We start from the raw sequence: 17,474 nt of genomic DNA, 5'->3' as shown, positions 1-17,474 counted from the left end.
CGTCCTCCGCGCCCTCAGGGGCCCCCAGGTCTACGCGAGGCCAGCCGGGCTTGGAACCACAGCGGGCCAAAAATGGGCTGCCAGCCACGCGTCCTGGATGGACACTACTCTGAAATGGACACTACCTCGGGGGAACTGTAAGCAGCTTTCAAAAGATGGGCCCGCGGCATCTGCGCAGCGAGACCACCCCAAAGGCAACCCAGGTTCCCTCCCACGCGGGCCGCCTGCGAGGACTGCCGGTGAGGACGCCCCGATGGCCAGTGGGCAGGAAGGGGAGCAAGGCCCCGAGTCAGGGGGGCCGCAGCCTCTCACGGGTGCTGGCTTCTGTGGCCTCCCGGCTGCCATCCTTAAGTCTAGTCCCTTTGAGAGTGTAGGCTGCTCTTCAGACTACTTTGCATTTCTTTGGCAGTTCTGTTGGTGAAAGTTAGGGGTTCACACCCAACTAGGAAGGACTAAGGTTTTGCTATGGAGCAGGTGTAACGCCTGGCTGGGCCCCTCGGGGTGGGATCCCACACGTTGAATTTGGGGGGCAGAGACTGCACTTCTAACACTGTGTCCAGAGTGATGCTGACCCAGGGCATACACTTGGGGTACTGAAAGGGTCACGTCGGGTAGGCGCACAACTGGCCTGACAATTCCTAGCAAATCTTTCCAGCTAATATTTGTCGGGGCAGGCAGGCCAGGGCCAAAGACGGGCCGGGTGGTCTTTGGGTTCCCTGGATGCTGACCCCTGCCTTGGGTTGTCTGGATGACCAGAAAGGCTGCCTGAGCCTTCCACCCAGGCTGCCTGAACCCCCTCCCTGTGTGTGTGTTTTTGGGGGGCGGGTAGAGCAGGCCAAGGCCAGGCTGCATGAAGATAGCCCCGCCCTGCTGTGTTCCACTTGGGCACAAGGATAGAAGCAGCCTCTGGCAGGAAAGTCACCTCCTGTACCTAAGCAGCCCCTCCACTGGGCAAGGGCCTCACCCCGTCTTCAGCAGCCCTCAGTGGTTAGATGTGACCAGCTCAGGGCTCCCTGGCCTGCTCACTGCCCGTGGTGTGTGTGTGTGTGTGTGTGTGTGTGTGTGTGTGGCTTCGTTGGGAGGGGATGTACTCTGGGATCCTCAACACACCCCAGATGCGCACAGAGAGATGAGCACCCCCCAGGAGGTAAAGCCAGAGCAGGGCTCAGGACCATGCCACCCGCCGCTTCATCAGCAGGGGGAGAGGTGGGGTCCCATCTTGCCACCACAGCTGGTTACTGTAGAGCCTGAAGTCTGAACTGTGCTGGCCCACAGCCTAGAAGCCGCCACTCCCCCCCATGGTCTGCAGGCCTCCGCTCCTATAGCTGGCTTCACCTCACTGGACTTCTACTCTGGCCTTTGGCCTGTGGGGAACTTGGGGCTCCATTGTCCCCAAGTCCTGCCAGGGCAGGGAGGCCTCTCAGACCACTTGGAAAGGGAGAGGCACCACTTGACATTCCTGAGCTGCCTTGGGGCCACTGCCAGGGTGTTGGGTTTGGGGGGGAATGGGGGGGGGTAGCTAGCCCCAAGGCAAGGGTGGAGCGGGCCAGCTGGAGTCCATTTGTGTGTGGGGGGAACCCTCAAACCACTCCTGTGCAGCCAGCCCCAGTCCCCGAGGGGTTTCTGTCAGGCGGCTGCCACAGCCCCCAGCAGGGCACACTGATCTCCACCCTCATTGGAGCAGCCAGCTGCTGCTGGGGCCCCTGGGAAGCTTGTGCTGGCCAGTGGGGCTGGGAAGGGGGCCAGAGGGTGAGTTTAGGCCTTCGGAAGAGCAGTCGGGGGCCAGGTCTTTGTTCTGCAGAGCACACAAAGCAGACCCCAGCGGAGCTTCCTGATTTGACTTTGAGCTCAAGCTGAAACTCACCACGCCCTGAGCCTGGTTGGTAGGTCCCCAGCCGCCAAGAGTGATTCTAGCCTGTCCCCAAAGGCGTCTGTAGGGTGGCCCCAGGCAGCTCCCCAGTGCCCCTGAGCAAAAGGAGGCGGAGCACAGACGGCCAGAAGCATGTGAAGATACTCAGCTTCAATTATCTGAGGAAGGCAAGGCAAACCGCAATGAGGTAGCAGTCCGCAGCCATTAGGATGGCTGGTATGAAAATAAAAACAGGAAAACAGCAACAACAAACAGAGGAAAGTACTGTCGGGAGGAAAAATGTTCCATCTAGCTTTTTAGGTCTCTACCAGGTCCAACAAAATCAATCTAAGACAGATTAACAGGAGAAAAAGCCAGGAGACCCAGGGGAGCTGAGCTCGGACGCTCCCACACTCTTCTGAGCTTCGGAAGGGGGACGGAGATGTGGGGCTTGGGAGGAGCCCGAACCCTCAACCCCTCAGAAAGCAGCTGTGTGGCCATTGCACGTTTGGCCTGCCCTGCAGAGAGGGCATCAGATCCAAGTTGTCTGTGGCTGTGAGCTCTTCTGGGCCAGCCCCTGTGGAAATTCTTTAGGTAATTAAGGGAGAGCTCAAGTTTGTCTTGAGTCCAGCTGGATCTTGGTTGCCTTCAGCTCAAAATAATCCTCATACCAACATGGCATACTTTGGGGTGACCTGTTCTGAACCCCTTCAATAACAAGTGTAGAAGGATGGAAGCCTCCTGTGCTGTCGGGGGGCTGTAACGTGGCGTGACTACTGTGGAGGATGCTTCGGGGGTGCCTCTGAGCGTTAAAATAGAAGGACTGGCGGGCCTGGGCCCCCAGCTCTTGGCAGGCAGCTGGGAGAGCTATTTCACACCCTGGTCATAGTAGCGTTTCCAACAATAGCCAAGAGGTTACATTCTTTAAAGAGTGAGTAAACAGAGCGTGGTCAGTGCTGCCTGTGGAATATCCGTGGAATATCCGTGGAATATTATTCAGCCTTAAAAAGGAAGGGAAGACTTACACCCGCGACCTCATGGGTCAGCCTGATGCTGAGGGAAATAAGCCTGTCACAGAAAGGCAGACATTGGGCTTGCATGTAAGGTGGTCAGATTCTCAGGTGGAAAGTAAAATGGGGAGGCTGGGGTGTGGGGGTGGGGATCTTGGCAGGGAGGGGGGTGCCACCTAATGGGCATTGTTTCAGACTGACAGGATGTGAGGTTCCAGAGATGTTCCAGAAGAGCATGGATCTGCTCACCAGTACCTACACTTAACCATGGTTACGATGGTATTTAATGTTTTTACCAGGATAAAAAAAAAAATGGTGTAAGAAGCAAAGCATAGGGGCAAAACTGAACCCAAACAAACCCTAAAAATCTGACTGTAGCCCTGAGGCTCCCTGAGAGGGCGTAAAGGGAGGGGGGATCCGAATGCCAGCAGTGGAAGACTATGGGGCTTTGGTGGTGGGTGTGGTGTGGTGTGGTGACACACATCTGGAGAGGTGGGGATCTGTACCCATAAATTGTGTACCGTGTCATAAACCACATCCTCAAAAAAAAAAAAAAAACAATTAAAAAACAACTGCGGGTCCACAGAATTTCTATGTTGTGCCTGGGGAGACTGCACCCCTCCCCTCACACCTTGTCCCGGCCTCTCCTCCATTTGACTGTCCCTGAGTTGTAGCCTCTATAAGATATTAGTAACACATAATAAAATGCTTGGAATGAAAAAAATGGGGGTTGGGTGCTGGAAATGCCATTTCGCCCAATTGTTCCAACTTACAGATGAGAAAACTGAGGCCCAGTGAGGTGCTTCTTGCTGGGACCAGCAGCAAACCAGCCTTGGCAGATGGTCAGCTGAGGGGGCAAGAGGCCACTGCGGAGCTGGGGTTGGCCTCAGGGAACAGCCTGTGTGCCGGCTTTAACCCAAGAGGGTTGAAACAGTCCCAGGTGTGCGGGGAATGAGGGACCTGAGTGGCTTATCGAGAAAATTCAGTTAAGAGGAAGAAGGCTGTGTGGCTGACGACAACAAACCCTCCCCTCTGCTCTCCGAGAGCGAGTTCCACAGAGCGTCTCTCCCCCGGCCAAGCCTGCAGAGCAGGGGGCGCACTGGGGGGCATGGGAAGTGTGGGTCCTGGCCTGCCTGCACCTCCACCCCTCCAGGGAACAGGGAAGCCCCAGGCGCAGGCGAGTCTCTAGCAGGAGGGGTCCTGCTGCTCTCGGGCTCATTCATCCCTGTCCTGTGACCAGCAGTCCTCTGCGTGACTGCTGGGGCCTCAGTTGATTCATCTGCAAAATGGGGGTGGGGGAGGTGCCTCAGAGGGCTGCTGTGAGCATTAAGTGAATTTCAGCCAAAGGGCTTGGAAGCGACCCTGGGCACACACAGGCCTCAGATTCCAGCTCAGATCGAGTTTCTGTTGGGCAGCAGCGGGGCCAGCGTGTTCCTCAGTGCCACATGTACCCCCGAGGTACCTCAGCTCTTGTCTGCTCACGATGCCCTACCAGGGCCTGACTTGAGACGTCACCTGGTGTCCCCCGTCTGGTGTTGCCGACTCAGGGGCACGGTGGCTGGAGGCAGGGACAGGCCTTCAGCCTCCCCTGTCCCCCAGCTGACCACAGATTGACACAGAGTAGGACTGAGAGACTGTGGTGCAGGAGAGGATGTTGGGGTCCCCCCGTAACGTGGCTTCGTACATCTTCAGCCCTCGTCGCCTTCCCTGCCTCCTCCATCTGACACCCAGCCCGTCCCCACCGGGAGTCTCAGCTCCAGCACAGGCACCCCCCAGCACCAGAGACTGTTGAGCACCTGGGGTCCCCACATTTGCTGAGTGAAGGGACGTCTGCGACAGGAGGTCTTAAGCTGTGAATATCCGAGGGGCTGGGGGTAGAGCGAGGGGAATTAAATCACAGCTGGAACAGGGTGGGTGTGGGGAGACGGGAAGGTGTAACTGAGAGTCAGAAGACCAAGAAGGAAGACTGGAGAGGGTGATGGGGGGAAGGACCTTGACCTGGAGTGCTGGCCAGCAGCCCACAGCTGAGTGGCCCGAGGTTCCAGCCAATAGGGAAGTCCCCTGAGGCACCACCAGCCCCAGGAGAGCACTACCCAGAAACTGCTATGCCCCAGCCTGCCCACTGGCGGTGGGGGGGACAGCCCCTGGCCAAGGTCCACCCCTCCTAGATGGGGAGGGGTCACAGAACACTTCAGAAGAGGACCTCTTCCACCTGACTAATGATCCTTGCCAGATCCCGTCTAAGTCCAGGGCTGGACAAGCCGGGCCACCAGTCCTGACCTGTGCTGCTCAGACATCACTAATCAATCCTGCCATAGGCGTGTGGCTGGCAGACATCACCAGTCAATCCTGACGTGCCAGGCAGCCGCCAAGCTTTGACTCTGAGTTCCAGGGTTCCCTTAGTCCCACACAGTGGGAGTGGAGGGGCGTCGGCCCAAGGTCCCTGAGGGGCAGCAGCAGTCAGCCTCGGCATTCTCCAGCCTGACAGCAGACCCCTTTCCCCAGGGGGAGGAAGCCAGGGTCACCCCCCACAAACCCAGAGCACCACGCAATACTCAGGATGACGCCGGGGTGCTCCCTACAGCAATCCCTTCAGGATTTGGGCTTAATCCCAAGCACGAGGGCGGGCACGGAAAGGATTTGGTTTCGTTCGTTCAGATGCCCAAGCCTTGGCCCCGGCCCCAGGACGCGGGAGTGAAGGCGCGTGGCCGCCCAGCCTACCAGCAAAGTCTCCTTTTATTAAATAGAGATCGCGTTGCATTCTACTCAAAGGAGGAAATCGGAGGTGGTGAGCGATGTGTCCAGGCTGGGCCCCAGTCTCCAGTGAGTGTGAGGGTGAGGAGGGGTCCAGGTCCTGCCTGCCTCACCCCGGTTCTGTGTCTGGGGCTTGGCAGACAGAGCCCCCGATGTCCAAGTGATCACCCACAGCTGAGAACAGGCGTCCAGAGGCCCCATCTGGGTCTTAATGCTGGAGCAAAGTGTCCTCCTCCTTCCAGAAGGGTTGGGGGTGCGGCCTCGAGGAGCACTGGGCTCAGATGGGCGAGGGAGGGGAAAGGGACCCTGATCCTTCTTGAGAATGTTCTGGGTGGCTCTACGCAGACACAGGTTGGTGTGGAGGAAGGCCCCGGAGCCTGCTGCCCAATGGGGAGGTAACCTGGGAACAGGATGTAGAACGGCCACAACGGGGTGCTGACGGCCCAGGGCTTGGGAACTGGGGTTGGGGCTTCCCTGGGGATCTGGCTACCAAGAACGCTCCCTTTCTGAGGATCCACAGCAACAAGGCACCTACAGGCAGCTCCAGGAAGGGGGGCGGGTGCTGGCTGCCTCACGGTCCCCCCAAGGGCTGAGCCCTGCGTGCGGCTCCACATTCTCGGTCTCTGGTGCTTCTTGGAAGTCTCCTGGCGGCTCCTAGTACCCCAGGGAAGAGTCGCCGCACGAGGTTCTGTGCGTCTTAGGATGGATGCCGGGGGACGGCTCAGCGCAGCCTCCCTGGCCGAGCCAGCTGTCCAGCGTCAGGCTCCGGGCGGCTCCAGGACCCCGTCGTCTTTCTGTGCGTCCGTCCTGGGCAGGTGTTGGCTCTGGCTCAGAGCCCCAGCCCGGCCTGGGCCGTGTCCTAGGCCTCCTGAGGGAAGAAGCCGAGTTTGGCCAGCGACATCTCCTTCCTCAGCCTGGTGATCTCCCAGAACATCAGCTCCGCTGCAGGCGAGAGAGGGTGGACAGCTCAGGGCCAGCTGAGGGTCCCCTCCGGCAGACGGCCTGGCCCCCTCGCCTAGCTTGGGACAGGGGACCTGGCACAGGCCCCCAGGGCTCCCCTGGCCCCCAGGACAGATGACCTCAGTTCAGAGTCCACACTGATTCTGGAGAATATTCGTCAGGGAACAAAGTCTGGTGGAGGAGCCTCGCGAATGGGGGGAGGGACCAACAGGTGGGCAAAGGGTGCCGTGGTGGCCGGCCACACTTGTGCAGGCAACCATGAAGCGGCCAACAGGGAAAGGCAGGGATTCAAGGGGAGGCCCCACGACGCAGAGCCTGAAGGCCAGGACAGTGCCAGCGAGCTGTCCTGCCAGGCCTTGCGGGCTGGAAGAGGATTCTGGCAAGAGGAAGCGGTCAGAGCCAGGCAGGCGGGAGCCGGGGCTGGGGGCCCCCCCGCGAGGCAGGGCCGCTGAACTTGGCCCAGAAACCAGAGCGCCCTCCGGGCCCGCCCGGCGCCACCCCACCGGCCGCCAGGGGGCGCTCACCGTCCTGCCGCACCAGGCCTTGCTGGATGTAGCGGATGTAGGTGAAGAAGTTGCACACGGCGGTGATCTGTGGGCAGAATGGGCAGGCTGGGGCCGCCTGACGCGACCCTGGGGGACCCCGCCAAGCCAGGCACCGGGGGCGGGGGGGAAGCCTCGCGTGGGTCACAGCCAGGGACCAGGCCACACGGCATGACGGACTCACCCGGGCCCGGGAGGACGGCGAGATGTAGTAGAGGCTCTCCGAGTCCCCCAGCCGGAGGCGGTGGCGGCAGGCCCGGGCCAGCCCACTCAGCGCGCAGGTGCTGGGGAGAGCAGGGGACGGCGCTGGGCTCGCCCACCCGCGGCCAGGAGGCCCAGGGGGCGGCAGACGCGCGGGGCTGGGCGCCGGGCGCAAGCCGGTGGCTCCCTCTCCGCGCCAGCCCTCGCGGGGCCCAGGGTGGACGGGGCAGGCAGGATGGGCGCAGGGGCACCAGGCTTACTTGGTGCTGCTACACTCGACTGCCGGCACCTTCACCGCGGGCAGCGCTTGCGAGGCCACGGGCTCGATGGTGAGCGTGTTGTCCTCCACGGCGGCCCGGACCAGCGTGGAGAGCTGCGGCAGACCAGGGCGTGGGCGTGGGGCTGAGGGGCAGGCCTCCAGCTGAGGGGCGGCTCCCCGGGGCTGTCTTCAGCCCGCTCACCTCTTGCATGGTGAAGTCCAGGCAGGGCCCCACGTCCTCCCGGTACACCCTGCCCAGGAAGGGGGAGCTCTTGTCCAGGGTGGGTGATTCCCGCCAGGCCTGGAACTCTGCAAACAGAGTGGTGTCCACCTGTGAAGGAGGGTAGGGGTGGTCAGAGCCCTGAGGCTCGCACAGTGCGGCCAGGGGAGCCCAAGGGGGCGGGGAGCCAGGGAGGATGCACAGCAGGCCCCAGCATGCCAGTGGTCTGTCCCCAGTGGCCAGCCCACGCAGGCACAGGAACCGGGGAAAGCAGGGGGCGGGCACTGGTGCTCTCCCACCAGCGGGTGAGACAGGATCCAGGCATGGCTGAGTCCCCAAAAACTCCCTCCCTCCCCCGGCACCAGAGAATCTAGAAGTCAGAGTGTCAGTTTGAGCATGTCAGTGGCACTGGGCCACATCCTGATGCCCTCGCCATGTCCTTGGAGAGTGTCTCTGTAGGTACCCCCAGCCACAGGGCGTGCGCACAGGTGCACGCAGGCCACACAGGTGCACGCAGGCCCCCAGACACACAGCACCCGCCGGGAGGGGGCGCACCCCCAGCTGCCTGCTCCCCAGAGCAGCTCCCGGCTGCACATGCAGAGTGAGGGCGGCTGGAAGGGGCAGCCGTTACCTGTCGGGAAAAGGAGAGAGAGGTAGCAGAGGTGGGGGCTGCGGGTGGCTCCCTGGGCGGGAGCTGCCAGGCCGGCTCATAGGTGAGGTGAACCGCCTTGCTGGGGATCACACACAGGAGCAGGGAGAGGAGGGGGGCCAGCCCGGGCTGGCAGGCGGACCGGCGGCAGGTGGGCGCAGACAGACAGGAGGAAGGAGAGGTTAGAGTCCTGTCGGAAGGCTTCAGCTCAGAGCGGGCCCAGAGGTCTGGCTGCACCTCCTGCCCAGAGGCCTGGAGAAGCAGGGCAGGCCGGAGCTGGGGCCACCCTGGAGGCAGAGCTGCCCAGGGCTGGGCACCGTGGCATTCACTGCCGCCCTGAGCCGAGCTCAGGCATCTGCGTCCCGTCAGTTCCTCGTGTGGCCCCAGGAGGCCCCATCTACCACGTGGGGAAACTGAGATGCTGGGGGCGGCCTCGCGTGCCCAAGGCCATCACAGCCCACTGGCCAGTGAAGCCCAGGTGCGCCACACGCCCAACCAAAGGGAGAAGGAGACGACCCCAAATGCCACGTACTCTTGGCACTCAGCCAGAGGATGCTGGGGACCCTCAAGTCCAGATTATGACCCTGAAGATGTAAAACCTAGTCTCAGTCCTGGGGGTAGGGTGTGGCCACAGGGTCTGGGCAGCTTCTCCCGGGATCCCAGCAGCAGCCTCTTCAGGCCTGAGGGGCGTGTCTCTGCAGACCCCAGGGGCAGGGCCTGGGTGTGGACACCACCACCGGCAGCTGGGAGGGTGAGGTGGCGGCCAGACCCCTATCACAGACCCTGTCCAGCCCTCACAGCCGGGGCCCCAGAGAGGCCCCAGCTCACAGCCAGGGCCGGGCCTGGTCCCCGCGAGGCCCCACTGCCTGACTGACAGCGGGTGCTGTCCGCCTTTTCTGCGTGCACTGCCCAGCCTCGCCTCACCTCTTTGCCCTCCTTGTCCGGGGCGAGGAGGTGCCCCGCGGCAGGGCACACGGCGGGGCAGAGGGTGCTGCTAGTGCTTTTATGGCGAGAGTGGCCCTTGCGCGGCGCGGCCTTGGAGGGGCTCAGCAGCTGGGGGTGCAGCTCGCGGTTGGGGGAGGCCGGTGTGGATGTGATGACCAGTGTCTTCAGGGCTGTCACCTCGGCCTGCAGCATGTCGATCTGGCTGGGGCAGCACACGGTCAACCCCAGCCCAGTGCAGGGTCCCCAGTGGAACCTCTGCCATCCCGGCTCAGGACCGCCAGCGCCTAACCCCCCGTTACCCTGGAACTGACTACACCCGCTTTGTAGGGGGAGACTGAGATACCCATTTTACGGATGGGAAACTGAGGGCGCGTGGTGGGCCGGGACTCTTAGGGGCTGGCTGGGCCTCCCAGGGAGGCGTCTCCTGCGGCCTGGAGGGTCCCATTCCCCCCCAAGGGTGTCACCTCAGACACCTCCACCCCCCTTCCCTCGGCCCCGGCCACCCGTGCCAGGTCCCCAGGACGCTTGAGGTTTGGCTTGGGTAGCAGAGGTGGTGATGCCAGGCTGGGTGGGGGGGTGGAAGGGCCTCACCTTGCCCCGAGCCTCCTTCAGCTGCTTTTCTGATGCCGCCTGCTTCATGTTGGCTTCCCGCACCATCTTATGGGCTTCCTGGGAAGAGGCGGGTGCCGTGTGAGTGGCGAGGGGCTGATGGACACTGGGAGGCAATTCCCTGGCCTGGCCCCAGCCACCAAACCTCGAACAGGCTGGCCGTCAGCTCCTCCAGCTCCCGCTCCAGCTGCTCCCGCACCTTGGACAGCCGCTCACACTCCTCATCCTTCAGCTTCAGCTCCTGGGGGTCCGTGAGGCAGGCACGGTCAGCCCCGCGGGGCCCCCAGGGCTGCCTGGCCCCTGCTCGCTCCATTCCCTGGGCACCTCATGAAGGGCCGTGGGTCCTTCCTGGGACGGCCTTTCCATTTAGCGCAGAGCGAGGCCGAAACCTCAGCTGTCAGTCCACGAGGACCTGACTTGTAAAAGTCGCTTAAAAGTCACAAGTACCGGCCTCTTCTCCGTCCCTCCCCCATGCCCAGCAAGGCTGGTATGCAGATGGCCTTGGGGGGCGCATGGTACCCCCAGGCGTCTGGTGCCAGCCCACAGCTCCCACAGCCCCTGTCCCCGTCCCCCTCCCAGCCTGCCCGCCCTCAGCGCCCCACCTTCTGGGCTCTGTGCAGCTCCTCCTTCAGGAACTCCGAGCCCTTCTCCCGGATCTCCATGGACGAGCTGCGCAGGCGCGACTCGTTCAGCCGGGCGGCTGCAGGGCCCTCCTCGCCTTGGGCTTCCTCCCCAACAGACGGCTCCTCCAGGCCTCCCGGGGACTCCCTGAGGTTTTTGCAGGGACCCGCGCTCTTCCAGGGGATGGGGACAGCCTTGAGGGGCGGCAGGTGGCCCTCATCTGGTTGGGGCTGGCTGAGAGGCAAACAGCAGACACAGGGTGAGGTCCTGGGCTCTGGATTGCTGGGCCCAGCGACACCCTTGCCACTCTGGGTCTCAGTCTTCCCATCTGTGAACTAGGGTCACTGCCACAGAAGCTTCACCAGGGCAGAGGAGGGCGCATGAGGGACAAGCACAGGACCCCTCATCTTTGTCAAACACCCCTCTGCCAAGGCCTGGGACTGTACTTGGCACACGGTGGTTGGCACACAGCAGGTGGTTAGCACCTAGCAGCAGGTGCCCCGCACATAGTAGGTGGCACACTGGCTGCGCTTAGGTGCGCGCGGCCTTCTCATTAATGCAAATTTTAGGCCAGTTGGGCACCAGTCCGGGACGACCAGAGAGGAAGGACCCAGCCAGGGCAGAGGCGGGAAGTTTGTGAGCAGCCGCCTGGCAGGCCCGCTTCCTGCCCTGGCCCCGCGGGGAGCAGTCCACACTCCGGGCGCCTCATCACCTCAGGCAAACCGCTCTCTGGGCTTCGGGCCGCCCCTCCCTGAAGCTGAGGGCCCCAGAGGCAGTGTGGGTGGGGCAACAGGCCGGCTCTCACCCCATCCACACTCCCCACGGGGAGGCGGAAGAACTCCAGGCGCCCAGCGGTTGTGCCAAGACAGCACCTCTGGCCTCGCTGACTCAGCCAGAGCTCGGAGCCAGCAGCTTCTGCGCTGGGCTGAGGGCAGGGGGCTGGGCCAGGCCGCTACTGACCTGGGGAAGTGGAAGGGAGGGGCTCTGGGGGCCATCCGTGTGGAGGGGGAAGACCGGGCAGGTGTCCTGCAATACAGGGCTGCTCGGTGTCCCCTCAGGTCACACAAAGGGACTGGGCCCCTGAGGCCCCAGCAGGGTCCACCCCCCGCCCTTCACGTGGCCCTAGGAGTCCAGTTGCCCGTCCTGCGGCCTTTCGCTTTGGAACTGGCCCAGCATGTGGCCCTGAGGGTCCTCAGGTGGGTCCTGGCGGGACGTGGGGCGCTGAGGGACAGAGTGGGAAGCCGCGCGCATCACCCCACGAGTAGTGCTTGTGCAGACAGCGTCTTTGCTGATGCCTTTGTCTTCGAGTTCTCACTGGCAAGGGGTGTCCCTAAAGCTTGGCCATGGGCTGGCCCTGGGCTGGCGTGTGCGTCCAGGGGACACGTGCTGCGCCCTGCCCCTGGGCTGGCGTGTGCGTCCAGGGGACACGTGCTGCCCTGTGCCCTGGTGGTCCCCAGCCTCCAGGGGGGGGGTGGGCTCAGAGAGGTGACGGGAGTCACCGAGCGTCACACGGCTGCTGGGTGGCAGCGCTGGGGCACAGGCTGGGCCAGCTCGGCAGGCCCTGCGGACTGCAGGGGAGGGGGTGGGTCAGCGCGTGTCTCAGAATGGAAGGCTGCTGGCCCCAGGGACTCGGAAGGCTCCTCCTTGGCTGCGGCCAGGAAACCTGACCCGGTTCCAGCTTGAGCTGGCGTCTCAGCCTCTGCTCGGGCCCAGAAACCACCTCCCAAGAGAGAAGGGGTTGGGGGGCTGAGAACACGGGCCAGATCAGGCAGCCCTGGGTCCATGCCCATCACTGACCTGGGGAACAGGAGAGCCTTTGGGGGTGTTACTGAAATTCTCCAAACCTGCTTTCCTATCCAGGAGGTGGGGGTGAGACCCGTCGCTGACTTGGGCACCCGTCAAAAATGTGCCATCTGCAGTCATGTCTGGCGCAAGCCCCGCCACACTGTCAGGCTGCACCCACAGCCGAAACCAAAGCCCCGGGTGGTGCCCCAGTGGCAGTGTGGAGGGTGGTGGTCAGCCCCATGCCCTCCGCGGGGAGACGTGGCCTCCATCACTCAGTCTCGGCAGAAAGAACAGGAACTGCAGTCCGAGGTGGTGGGTGGCCCACGGGGAGCTCTCAGGCCTTGGGCAGGATCTGAGCCACCCTGCGCCTACACTCCCAGCCCCGGGGAGCCGGGAGCCCTCCATCAACCGCTCCCACCACCACTGAGCTTTTTCTACCAGTGAGGCTCCAGGCTAGTGGGCCCACGGAGCCATTAAGCAAGGAGGGAGCACGGAAGTGGGAGGGGGGGGGGGGGAGGGGGCAGGCGGGGCTGCAGCGGTGACCCGTGCCCCCTGCTGGGCCCCCAGGCCCACACTCCAGGCTGGCTGGAGCTGGGCGCTGGTTCTGTTTGCCGGGTCTGGACCCGGCTCTGCGTCAGGACCAGGACACAGGGGTCCAGTTGAGAGCCACACTCGTCTCTAGTAACAGCTAGTGACCACCTCTTCTGCTGCTCCTGAGGGCAGGGGCTGGGGGTGTGGCTGACCACTCTCCAGATTTTCCCAGCAGCCCTCACTTCAGCCCACTGCCAGGGGGATGGGTCCTATTTTGCAGCCAGAGCAAACAGTGGTCCAAGAGGCCTGAGAGTCTCTGACACCCTTCCCCACCCCGGGGGAAAGCTTGAGGCGCAGCTCCCAGAGGCAGCAGCAGGCCCACCTCCATGTCTGGGTCGGGGTGTAGGGAGGGGTGCTCAGGTCTGCAGACCCTGCCCCTTGCAGGTCCAGCTGGCTGTGCTCAGAGAAATGGGGGTCCCGGGCCCCAGTCAGCACCCCCTATTTCCCACACACTAGCTTCCCAATGCTGGGGAGACACGAGCTCATGGCCTGAGCAAGCAAGAGTGACCCCTGAAGTTGTTCCGCACCACATCCCTCCCCTAGCCCACAGGCCTCTGCCAACCCCGCTGCCCTCATCCCGGGCAGAAAGGAGAGTCAGTGTCGGGCACACTGCAGAGATCGCTGGGGTGGGGGGTGGGGGCTGTTCAGGGCCTCCGGGGCCGGACACAGTAAGAGTCAAGGGCAGGGCAGATGCGGCAGCCAACACCCCCTCCCAAAGTCAGTTCCAGAGACTGGAGCCTGGGCAGTCCAGGAAAGGCTCCAGTCACTTCCCCAGGAAACACAAGGGGGGTGCAGCCACGGCAACCCTCACCCCACCAGGCCTGCCCTCCCAGGGCCAGCGGGCTTTGTGCCGTACACAGCCCTGCAGGGTGAGAAGAGGAGGCCTGGATTCCGCACCCCCAGTCGCCCCTGCTGGGCTAGGAGGGTCTGTCAGAGGCCCACCTAGGGTCCTGCGTGGCCCTTGCGGGTCCTGTCCACTCCCAGCCCCAGCTGACCAGCCTGCCATGAGGCCGTTCCTGCCCAATGAGGGCTCCAGGCTAGTGGGCCCACGGAGCCATTAAGCAAGCAGGGAGCACGGAAGTGGGAGCGGGGGAGGGGGGGCAGGCGGGGCTGCAGCGGTGACCCGAGCCCCCTGTTGGGCCCCCAGGCCCACACTCCAGGCTGGCTGGAGCTGGGCGCTGGTTCTGTTTGCCGGGTCTGGACCCGGCTCTGCGTCAGGACCAGGACACAGGGGTCTAGTTGAGAGCCACACTCACGTCCTCCCTGCAGTCCAGTAAGCCCCAGGCCCAGAGGCGTATAGCCAAGTGGCCGTGTCCAGGGGCCAAGGGACTCCTAGGACTCCCTGACCGCCTGCAGCCCAGCCAGTTCGGCCTGCAGCGGGGCCGAGTGCCCAGCTCCAAACCCACGGCTCCCCCACGCCCCATGTGAACCTCGCCGTGACGCCACAGCGAGAGGCTGACCCTAGTCCGGCTTTACAGGCGGGTCAGAGAGGGGAGGTGACCTGGCCAGGAGGCACAGCAAGGAAGCGGCAGGATGGGAACAGACGCAAGAGTCCCAACAACGGCGTGTCATGTGACCTGCCACCGAGTCCAGACAGAGGAAAGGGGTGAATGGCGGTTTCGGAGAAGAGGGCAGGATGCACACGGGGTTTGAGGGGCCATGCTGAGGGCCAGAGGGGGGCTCCACCCAGGTTGCTATACAAGCCAGGCAGCTATGAGGGTGGGGGGGAACCACAGCCTGCTTAGGGGTCAGAAAGAGAATTTCTAGTAATTAACAAACACTTAAGAACCACAGAGAAGGTGAATGAGAGCAGGAGAATGAGACTGTCCGGGAGAGGATGGGGCACCGGGAGGGGGTCTCTCGGGGGGGAGCCCCTGATGGGAAGCAGTGTTGGGAAGCACTGGCTGCAGGACACACCGGGCCAGAGGCACGGCCTGAGCCTGGATGGGGGCTGGGTGGCAGGGAGTTGGGGGCAGCCCGTCCACTTGACGAGCTGAGGAGGTGTGTTCCCAGAAGAGGGGATCGTGTAGCAGGAGGCGGCAGTAGTGTCCTACAGCGGAACAGAATGCCAGGGGATCAGCTCAGCTGGACCCCTGGGGTGGGAGAAGGCAGGAGTGACAGTAGTGGAGCCGGAGGGAAGGTGGACGGCCCCTGGACCTCTGGGCAGGTGCGCCACCTCTCCAAGCTCGCCCCAGACCGGCCCGATGCCCAGCTGCAGTCCAGACCTGTGTAGTGTCCCCGCTGGGAGCCAACACAAGGCCTAAGAGGGTGGGCAGTTCACTCACTGCCCAGGCAGGACAGGTACATAGTACGTGCTGCACATCTGTGTGCACCCTTGAAAAATCTGACTCTTTGAGGCCGGAAACCGTGTGGGCAGCGCCTGTCGTGAGCCAGGCCCCTCTGGAGCCATGCAGATTCCGGTATCGGCATTCCTGAGCCCTCTTTTTCCTACATCCTATGTCATTTTGTCCCCACCCCGCCCTGTGCTTTCCAAGGCCTATGGAAAGCAAAGGGCATAAATCCTGTGCAGATGGGGGAAGTTTCTAGGACCAGCAGGGCTCTGGTGAGGGTCTGAGGTCTGCACACTATGTGCTGATTAAGAAATAGCAGGAAAGATCTGGAGAAGGGGGGCATGGCAGGGGAATAGGGGAGAGCAGTGGCAGTTAGACCAGGGAGGGCTTCCCGGAGGAGGTGCCAGAATTGCTTAATCCCTTCTCAACACCTCCCGACCTGACTCTGGGATCCCCAGGGCAGATGTTGTCTCGGCGCCCATATTCCCCTGTGACTTAGGCACAAGGCAGGAGTTCACAGATCCGAGTCCCTTAGGGTCTTGGCCATGCCCAGCGCAGTGAAGTTACTCCCTCAAGATCACGGTCCGTCTGCAGCCCCAGCATTCCCCTGCGTCCTGAGTGCTGTAAAGACAGTGCCCCATACCTGGGAGGGCGGGTGGTCTCACCTCATTCCTGGGCAGTCCCTCAGAGCCGGGCCCCCCCTAGAGATAGGCATTGCTGGCCCCATCTGCCAGATGGGGAAGCTGAGGCCAAGAGGCCACATTAATGTCACCAGGCTACTTTACTGGCAGACATCAGCCCAGAACCCAAACTAAGGCCTGGGCACCATGCTAGCCTCACCCATCACCTCAGAGCAGGTTGGCACCCAAGACCACGGCTGTGGGACATGCTGGGGGGCGGACAGGGGAGTGGCCTGCCTGGGGAGGCTGCCTGTGTTCAGAACCTCCTACTCGAGGGATCCCAAGGGAAAGGGGGTGCGAGTGGTTCAGCCAGAGCCACCTGGACGGGGACTCGGATGCAGGGTCCTGCCGTGTTGCCGCTGGAGCCGGGCTGAGTTCCTAGGACCCTGGCACACAGCGGGTGCTGGCAGCGTGGTCTCTGGTCTTTCAGTATCCAAGGGAGGGGTCCATCAAAAAGCAGTGTTCAGGGAACCCCCAAACGCTGTCTCTCATTCTGGGGCCCAGCTCCTCATTCTGCCCCCATACTATCCACCTGCACTTATGAAGGCCCTCTGGAGCCCCCACCCCGGGCCCTGGGACCCCCACATAGACAGAGAAGAAGTACTAAGGACCTCTGGGGCATCACTCGGAAAGCGTGTTTCCTCCAGAGGCCCCTGGGAAAGTGGCCCCCAGCCTCGCCCGTCTCGCTGTGGACTGGACGCCTCCAGGGAAGGACACTCCTTCCCGGGCTAGTCACTCCGGATGCTGCCATTGAGGGCCCAGCAAAAACGGGGCCACATTCCCAAGAGTGCAGGAACTCGGAGGCCGTGTTCTACCAGGTGCACCCAACCCGGGCTAGGCAGGTGGCCGCCCTGGGCAGGATGACCCTTGCCTCTCTGGGCACCTGCCCGCCGCAGCCCCTTTCTGGGAGCCCAGCCTCTCCCCACCCCCCCAGGAAACTCCATGACCTCGCAGACACAAGCCCCCATCTTGGCTCCAGGTTTGCTGGATGCCAGGGAATAAAGTGGTTCCGTCTGCATCAGAAGACTCCCCAAGCTGCCAGCCTCCCCACCCCTCACTCTCCAGTGGCAGGGAAGGAGCCCGGTCTGGGGACGCACATCTGGCCCAGGAACAGGGCCACCCCCACTCTGGCCTCATTTCCAGGACCCGGTCCTTCCAGGAGGGGAGGAGAGAGTGTTTGTCCTTCCAGGCTCAGGGGGAGGAGAGAGTGTTTGTCCAACTTAGAAGTCTGCCCTGGCTTCGCTGTCCACGCAGCGCCAGGGGCCACACCAGGGCTACTGGGCGACTGTCCGCAGAGTCCTGCTTTCTCGTCCAGGCTGGGGAGGTCCCCCCCAGCCGCAGGAACCCCGACGGAGGCTCACCGCGGAGACCCAGCCCCATCCCGAAGGCACCGCTTCCAAGCCTTCGTGGCCCTGGGTCCTGCTCTGGGGGACACCCGTCTCCCGCGTTCCCTCCCTCGCCCGTCACTCGCGCTCCCAGGGAGCCTGCGGCGCTGTCAGCGGGACGAC

The 17,474-nt window shown here is 63.0% G+C and overlaps 2 protein-coding genes across 16 annotated transcripts in view; one reads left to right on the top strand and one right to left on the bottom strand.

Annotated features, from left to right (window-relative positions):
* Positions 1–6: 6 nt before the first annotated feature.
* Positions 7–17,474, top strand: part of BEST1 (bestrophin 1) — a 44,215-nt gene continuing 26,747 nt past the window's right edge. For all 10 annotated transcript variants that reach the window (XM_012725390.1, XM_012725396.1, XM_012725395.1 and 7 more), the window contains exon 1: positions 7–239. The gene's annotated coding sequence lies outside the window, so the exon portion shown is untranslated. The remainder of the gene's footprint in view (positions 240–17,474) is intronic.
* RAB3IL1 (RAB3A interacting protein (rabin3)-like 1) overlaps positions 5,585–17,474 on the bottom strand; it is a 14,696-nt gene continuing 2,806 nt past the window's right edge. For 2 of the 6 annotated variants that reach the window (XM_012725380.1, XM_012725386.1), the window contains exons 2-10: positions 10,601–10,853; positions 10,144–10,239; positions 9,981–10,058; positions 9,369–9,587; positions 8,427–8,573; positions 7,778–7,906; positions 7,577–7,689; positions 7,098–7,399; positions 5,585–6,555 (exon numbers count right to left, since the gene is read on the bottom strand). In XM_012725380.1, coding sequence (XP_012580834.1) covers positions 6,473–6,555; positions 7,098–7,399; positions 7,577–7,689; positions 7,778–7,906; positions 8,427–8,573; positions 9,369–9,587; positions 9,981–10,058; positions 10,144–10,239; positions 10,601–10,853 — 1,420 coding nt within the window. In that variant the 3' untranslated portion in view covers positions 5,585–6,472. The remainder of the gene's footprint in view (positions 6,556–7,097; positions 7,400–7,576; positions 7,690–7,777; positions 7,907–8,426; positions 8,574–9,368; positions 9,588–9,980; positions 10,059–10,143; positions 10,240–10,600; positions 10,854–17,474) is intronic. The other 4 variants (XM_012725384.1, XM_012725385.1, XM_012725381.1 and 1 more) reach the window with 3 other exon arrangements.

The sequence above is a fragment of the Condylura cristata genome, unplaced genomic scaffold (assembly GCF_000260355.1).
Source record: "Condylura cristata isolate star-nosed mole 26May11 unplaced genomic scaffold, ConCri1.0 scaffold00015, whole genome shotgun sequence".
Classification (NCBI taxonomy): domain Eukaryota; kingdom Metazoa; phylum Chordata; class Mammalia; order Eulipotyphla; family Talpidae; genus Condylura; species Condylura cristata.
Note: the sequence above shows the minus strand (reverse complement) of the source record. Positions and strands in the feature narration are given on the sequence as shown.